This window comes from Ammodytes marinus (genome assembly GCF_949987685.1).
Source record: "Ammodytes marinus genome assembly, chromosome: 9".
Lineage (NCBI taxonomy): Eukaryota > Metazoa > Chordata > Actinopteri > Uranoscopiformes > Ammodytidae > Ammodytes > Ammodytes marinus.
In genome coordinates, this window is record NC_137213.1 from 25,264,393 (window position 1) to 25,272,108 (window position 7,716).

The 7,716-nt window shown below is 42.3% G+C and overlaps 1 protein-coding gene across 1 annotated transcript; it reads left to right on the forward strand.

Annotated features, from left to right (window-relative positions):
• The first annotated feature begins 1,110 nt into the window (after positions 1–1,110).
• On the forward strand, positions 1,111–7,192 carry LOC307255951 (vimentin-like). Its single transcript, XM_080034782.1, has 9 exons — positions 1,111–1,721; positions 2,086–2,146; positions 4,178–4,273; positions 4,606–4,770; positions 5,270–5,395; positions 6,039–6,259; positions 6,381–6,424; positions 6,529–6,614; positions 6,716–7,192. Exons 1-9 carry the CDS (start codon positions 1,183–1,185, stop codon positions 6,755–6,757), a joined length of 1,380 nt encoding a protein of 459 aa, XP_079890908.1. The 5' UTR covers positions 1,111–1,182; the 3' UTR covers positions 6,758–7,192.
• Positions 7,193–7,716: the final 524 nt, after the last annotated feature.

The following is a 7,716-nucleotide window of genomic DNA, read 5'->3' on the forward strand; positions in this document are numbered from 1 at the left end:
AGCTCTGCTGCCCTGCGTCTCCCTTCAGAATCACACAATCTCAACGTGTCAGCAGCACTGCACCACCGGCAGCAGCTGTGTTTGTAGAGACAGGAGGAAGAAAGAGACTGACACACGGAGCATTTGGACAGAAAGATTTGTCTCCTCATACAAACATACCCTCCAAGGCTTTAGAGAAATGGTGACAGTAGTGGACAACTTTGATTTGTTTCCAACCTCACTGTTTTCTCAGAGCGCGTCATTGTGTGTTTACAAGTTCTGTCTCTTGCTCGATGTTCTTTAAACCTGCCTTTAACAATTAGGAAGATGCTCACTTGCACTGTACCACATTAGGCTGCTCTTCCTCACTCAAGCATTGCACATACTTAAGCACAATAAACTGCATGCATGAGTCTTATGACACAATGCTGCAAAGGATTGACAAAAAATAAACTTGGAAAAGAGTGACCAAAATAAGCCGTGTACAAAAAAATGTATTTGGATTATATGTGTGTAGTGTGTTTATGTGGAGCTAGAGACAAGACTCAAATTAAATTGATTAAAGTAATATCTTGGCTAATAAGAAGCAATCCTCAACAATTAATTATGCTACATGTATATTATCTCTGACATGGGCATAGCTTTTTTCTGTGACACATTTAAATGCACACCAAATCCTTTAGTCCTGATACATTTTAAACTGAACTGAAATAGTAAAATAGTTGTCAAATTTTGTTTCTATTGGTTGTGGTCAGATTTGGCAAACATCCAAAATAAATCCTCAAAATAACTATCAATAGCCCAATCAGCATCCCATGACACTCCCGTGGTGCTGTGGGCTACTTTGAGGAAAACCAATGCAATTACCCAAATGTGATTTCAGCACAGTGCACAGTGATGTTTAAGACAAACCTCTTTATATATCTTTACTTTATTGTGCACAGGGACAGTTTGATCCAGGAATTATGGACCTCAAAAACAAGACAACCTTTTGGCGTGCTACTGCTCTCTGATTGGACAGCCAAGGTGTCAACTCAGGTCATCGGTTGAGCCATTTGCATAAGGAGGAGACAATAAGCATAGAGTATAAGTAAGGGTTTGGGGAAACGCCCTCTCCCAGGCGCACTCTACTGCTGCTGATGCGGTCGGGGAAATATAGGCAGCTCCGAGCTATATCGTCTACAGAAGTTACAAGCAAGCAAGATGTCTTTCGCACCAGCTCCACATTCTTCTTACAAGAAGATGTTCGGCGGGGACAGAGTCATGGCCAGGACGTCCTACTCCTCCAGCCGCCAGTACTCCAGCCCGCTGCGCTCCTCATCCCGGGTATCCTCCTTCGGTCTGTCCTCGGCGCCGTCTGCCGTTTACGCAACGAAGACGCAGCGGCTCCGGAGCAGCGCCGCCATGCCCCGGCTCTCCTCCGAGAACCTGGACTTCTCGCTGTCCGACGCCATCAACAGCGAGTTCATCGCGAACCGCACCAATGAGAAGGCGCAGATGCAGTCGCTCAACGACCGCTTCGCCAGCTACATCGACAAAGTGCGCTTCCTGGAGCAGCAGAACAAGATCCTGCTGGCGGAGCTGGAGCAGCTGCGGGGCAAAGGCACGTCCCGCGTCGGCGACCTGTACGAGGACGAGATGCGCGAGCTGAGGCGTCAGGTCGACCAGCTCACCAACGAGAGGGCCCGCGTTGAAGTTCACCGGGACAACCTGGCGGACGACGTCGACAGGCTGAGAGAGAAGTAGGCTAGGAGGCGTGGCACGTCCCAAAAAAAACTTCATATATATTTAGTGAAGCTATGTTGTTTAGGCCAATTAATCAGATCACTTTTCAGTATGTGCATGCCCCCCTCATGATTCCGTTATGGACTTCAATGTGTGCTTGGTTCGATACAGTGTCATAATTGTAGCTGTAGCCTATTCCACTGCGCAAAACCCTGAACTTGAAGTGCTGCTGCAGCTTTGTGTCTGTCTGAGTGAAGTTTATCTCTCACTGAAGCGTGAACACGAAGGGTGAGAAAGGCAGACAGAGCTGAGGAGTCATGCCTTGAATTTTAGGGTTGAAGATTAAAAAATAAAATTAGTGATTCTTGTCTGTCTTTGCAGGTTGCTGGATGAGATAACCCAGAAGGAGGAGGCTGAGAGCAACATGCAGAGCTTCAGACAGGTACAGTATGAACCACCTAATAAAATAATATAGCATTTCATCAGGTAAACAAATCTCTGCCACCAGGGAATGGCATATAGTTTTCAACAGAAGGAGATGGGGATGGCTCCACCTCAACCCTTCCCTGCCTCACCTCCTCTGCTATTCCTATTGAAGGTTTAAAGCCTTATATTGACACGTGATGTCAAGTGAATAGATAAACCTTAATTGTCTCTCACTTCTAACAGCTATGTGACACGACTGTCACATTTTCTCTCCTACGTGATCTCTTGTCTAATTTGTCGCTCATGAGCTACTGAGAGTGCACTCTCTTCTGATGGCACAACAGCAGATTCCAGCTGTGATCCCAAATAACCGTGGAGCAGAGCTGACCCCGGCCTGGAACAAAAGGCCATGTTGTGGTTGTTGAGTTTGATCAGGCTTGCAATGAGAGGAGATCTTTTCAAGTCTGACTGGTCACACTGAATGAGCTGGACCCAAACACAATAAAAGTGTGTGTGTGTGTGTGTGTGTGTGTGTGTGTGTGTGTGTGTGTGTGTGTGTGTGTGTGTGTGTGTGTGTGTGTGTGTGTGTGTGTGTGTGTGTGTGTGTGTGTGTGTGTGTGTGTGTGTGTGTGTGGACCCAAATGTGGTTATCAGAGCGAGAAGACAAGACACCATGTGAACCCAGCTGTCTCGTCCGGGGCTGGCTCACTCGCCAAGGAGTTGTTCTGGTGAATAATGAAGTGACCAAAAGTTGTGCAAATAGTTTTCAAATGGGTGTTAGGGACAGGAAAAAAAATAAACAGTTGTATGCCACAGGTCATCAATACATTGAACAATCATGACCTTGTCCGAAAGAATGGCAGGAAGGAAGTCCCTGTGTTCGGCCGCTGTGGCACTCAGACAAAAATGCAGGGCCCGGCTCTCGCTCAGTCAGGCAGACAGTCACTCTTCCAGCCTCAGGCCTGTTTGGGAAAACCCTTCTGAATGGCACACTTTGTTTGTGGCATTAGAGCTGGGGCAAAGCTACTTCATTTGCTGATACCTCAGTTACCAGGCTGCCAGCGCCCTGCCAAAGCACAACGGCCTGTTGCCACATAGAATGTGTGTGTGCGTACGAGAAAAAAGAGGGCGAGAGAGTGGAATTAATCAGAATCTGGTAGGATGTATTGAATACAATAAAAAAATTACATATATGGTATTTTTTGTTCGTAAGAGAAAATGGGCTTCATTCTTAAATTAAGATATGAAATTATAAAATGGTAAGATGCAGTAAACAACAGAGCTTAAAGTAGAATAACTACATTTCGTCCAAAAGGTCCTGCAGAGATTTTCAGGTTAAGAATGCAGTTGGGTAATAACAAAGAGATTAAGGACCTCCTTGAATAATGCTTTGGGTGTTCTACAGCCTTGCATAAATCAAATTCCTGTATAAAGGGATGGAAAATCTCCATTTGGCAAACCCCATATTGCAGCAGAAATATCTTTTATCTAAAAATACTCCACTGCACATTACAAATCATTTTTAAATAGAAGTATAAAAGTATTCATAATTCCGAAAAACACATTTTGGAGTCTTATTTTGTTGAAATAAAGAATGAATTAAAGTCAGTTTTATGCGCTTAATATGCTACTAGGTAGCCTCTGAAATAGAGTGGAGTAGGAGTATACTGTAAAGAAAGTAAAGTCCAAGTACATGCTGACTGTACTTAAATGTAGTCCTTGAGTAAATGGACTGCCTGTAATGAAGTCAAGGACTGCGCTGCTGCAGTGTATACAACACATGAAAGACCCGATAAAACACAAACACATTGTCTGCAATGACCCTCGTCACATCCCTACATTCGATTTTTATCTGATGCATGTGTTTGTGACCTTGCCTCACATACATAACGGGTCATATTGTGTAAGTGGGTGATGGAAATGATGGAGCTTCAGCAGCAGATGCATTAGCAGCAGAATGTGTGCGCGTGCCTGTACACCATGTGAAAGCGCATAATTTTTTCCAATGTCAGCAAACAAACAATGCATAATTCATATCACCAAACAGGATGTGGACAACGCTGCCCTCGCCAGACTGGACCTGGAACGGAAGGTGGAGTCACTCCAAGATGAAATCAACTTCCTCAAGAAGCTGCATGATGAGGTAAGCTTCCCTTATTTCACGGCTAAAGATGACTTTGCAAACATTGCACATGTACTGTTGTAAGAAGCCAACGGCACTGTAATACACACTGGGCCAAATCATTTGTGGTATTTATTAATCCACCCAGAGTACCAATTCAGAAGGGCTCAGTGTATCAGAGTCATTTTATTACATCCAGGAAAGTCTTAGAAGAATTACACACAGTGGTCTGCACATTCATTTAAATTGTCTGACTCTGCACACTCATAATACTGTGCCCACCAGCTGTCACCTGTGTAGGCATAACATGACAAGCATATACGTACACGCCACTTCTATGGATTTCATTTCAGGAAATTATGGAAATTCAGCAGCAGATGCATCAGCAGCAGCATGTGCAGGTGGACATGGAGATGGCTAAACCTGACCTGACAGCTGCTCTGAGGGACGTGCGTCTGCAGTATGAAAACCTGGCCTCCAAAAACATTCATGAGTCCGAAGAATGGTACAAATCCAAGGTGAGGATTTTTTTCCGCAAATCTGTATTGGATATTGCTGTGATTCTAAAAAAAAAATATGTTCAAGACATTCAAAAATAACATTATAAATGGTACAACAGCTTTTATATAACCCAGAACTCTTTATATGTTTGTATCCTAAGGTTACACATAAAGTGATCATGTAATCACTCTTTGCATTTATAATGTGTTCCCATACGCTCTGAAATAAGCTAGTGATGTTTCAATAAAGTGCAAGTATACATTTCCTTGAAAATGCATTAAATCATCTGCTTCAAAAGCAGTGCAGTAAAGTTGAATCTTTCTTTCTTGAACTTTGGATTGTGGCTTCAAAACTGCTTCCACCACCAGACTTGTGTAATGTCTGCATTTATCCCTTTTGGCCACATTATTATTTACACTCCTCTCTTCCTCGACCTGTGACAATGATTGAACAGGCGATTTCTCACTCACTCCTTCTTCCCTTCCTACTGTATGTGTTTGTCTCTGTGCTTGCCAGTTTGCTGACCTCACCGACGCCGCAGCCAGGAATGGTGATGCTTTGAGAGTGTCCAAGCAAGAGGCCAACGACTTTAGACGCCAAGTTCAGGCCCTTACTTGTGAGGTGGATGCCCTTAAAGGAACGGTGAGTATGCAACTCTCGGCTTACACTGTGGCATACGAGATAATGATGAAAACGCCAGTGTTCTCAATTCATATATGGCCGGATTCACACGGCACTAGAAAATCTGAAAATAAGATGCATGTGTTGGGATAATCACACAGCAGGGCGATTATCATCCAGGGAGAATGTTTTATTTTTGCAGCAAAATAAAAAAATCCCCTTTATTTAAAGGTGCACTATGCAGTTTCAAGGGAGCGTGATTTGTTAAATTTGCTGAGCCTGCAGTTAGTTTACAAAATATATTTAGTCTACATATAATTATTAGCATTGAATAATTCTATCATCTTAAAGCAAAACTAAATTATTTTGAGGCACCTGGAACCAAACATTAGACTAGAATATCTTTGTAAACCAAACCGTGGGCCCTGCTGCTGTAAACAACAACAACAACAACAGTGAAACAGTAACTTTTCAGGTAGCTTTCTAACGTCAAACAGTGTTCCAGTGGTCCAATTTTCCCTGTGAGGAAAGTTGTTTATTCAGTTATGAGAAAATACTTAAAAAAATTATCCATTCTCTGACACCCAAAGTTACATAGTGCACCTTTAACAAGTTATTTTAATTTCCTGAGTGTCATTTTGTTCCCTCTTGGCTTTGCTCCCAGAACGAGTCCATGGAGCGCCAGATGAGAGAGCGAGAGGAGAACTTCTCCCTCGAGAACGGTGGTTACCAGGATACCATAGGCCGTCTGGAGGACGACATTCACAACATGAAGGACGAGATGGCCCGTCACCTCCGGGAGTACCAGGATCTCCTTAATGTCAAGATGGCCCTGGATATTGAAATTGCCACCTACAGGAAGCTGCTGGAAGGAGAGGAGAGCCGGTGACCTTTGATGACCTTTAACTTACCTTGTACCCTCAACAGACATGCATACGGACATTTGTTTTTACATGTAACACAGACACATATGTTGATTGCTGAAATGTATTTTTTCCCTTTTCAGAATCTCCACCCCATTGCCAAACTTCTCGTCCCTAAACCTGAGAGGTAAAGGTCACATTGTGCATGTGGAGTTCACCATGCAAATCCTGGAATTGGTTATTCAATTGCCAGGTTATAATACAACACATTATTTTCCTTTTTTTTTTTAGAAACAATGATGGATTCCAAACCTCATTTTGACGTCACAACAACCAAGAAGGTTCTCATCAAGACCATTGAGACCAGGGATGGTCAGGTACGATTCACATCAAGTGATTTTTTCAATCAGTGAAGTCATTTTCTGCCGGTCATTTTCGCTCATCGCCCTTTTCTCTGTCCTCTACATCCTTGTTTCAGGTGATCAACGAGACGACCCAGAACCACGACGACATGGACTAATAATGTCTTTGTCTCTGTCAAGCACTCAACAAAAGCAATACGAAGAAAAACACCATTCACTTGGGCTACAAGCACACAGAAGAAAAAAAAACACGAAAAGCAAACAGCTCCTAAAAAGTGCCTTTATATGTGATGATCCAGTAAGCCTGTTAGTTGACACACAGACTGTATTTTACTTCCTTTCCTTTGCTGAAAGTATTATCTCTTGTCACATTTGTTTGGACACAATCTCAAAATCAGCACAACATAGAGATCCTTAATGAGGTCTACAAAAAATCTTTTGTTTTTAACCAAAGTAGTATTTTTGATCAGTAGCCTACAGCGTGCACACTCCAGAAAATTGTCAACCTGTATGCAACAGATGTCACAATTGCCTGTATGCAGCAATAAACCATTAAAAACATAACGCAGTTAACTGTGCAAGGTGTCGAATTCTTGTCAATACATTATTGTAATGGAGTAGCATTAGGTGAAACATCCATTTAATTTAATTATATAGATATAATATAAAGTAATGCATGAACTGTAAAAACTTCCATATCTTGGCCGGTAAATGAATTTGGCAATCACTTTAATGAAGTTTAATTTTTCTCATTACATAATTACACTACATGCATCAACAGTTCCAAGAAGCAAACATTTTGATGTGGTTGAAACATAGACAGTAAAGTAGGTTTAAAAGCAGATACAACCATGACAAACCCACATTTTATCATTGTAAACGAGTGGATTCAGGCATGCGTAACATGATACAAATGTTTACACACACATACCTGCATTATGCCAGGCATGTAAGTTGTAACATTGATTAATAAAGATTCTTAGGTTGATTATGTTTCAATCACTATTTTCTAAAGGAAAGTCTTCCTAAGGGTGGAAGGGATTTTGGACACACTTGCATGACAGCTCACCACACCCTGCTGTCTTTTAACTTAAAGACATTTATTAACATAAGGAAC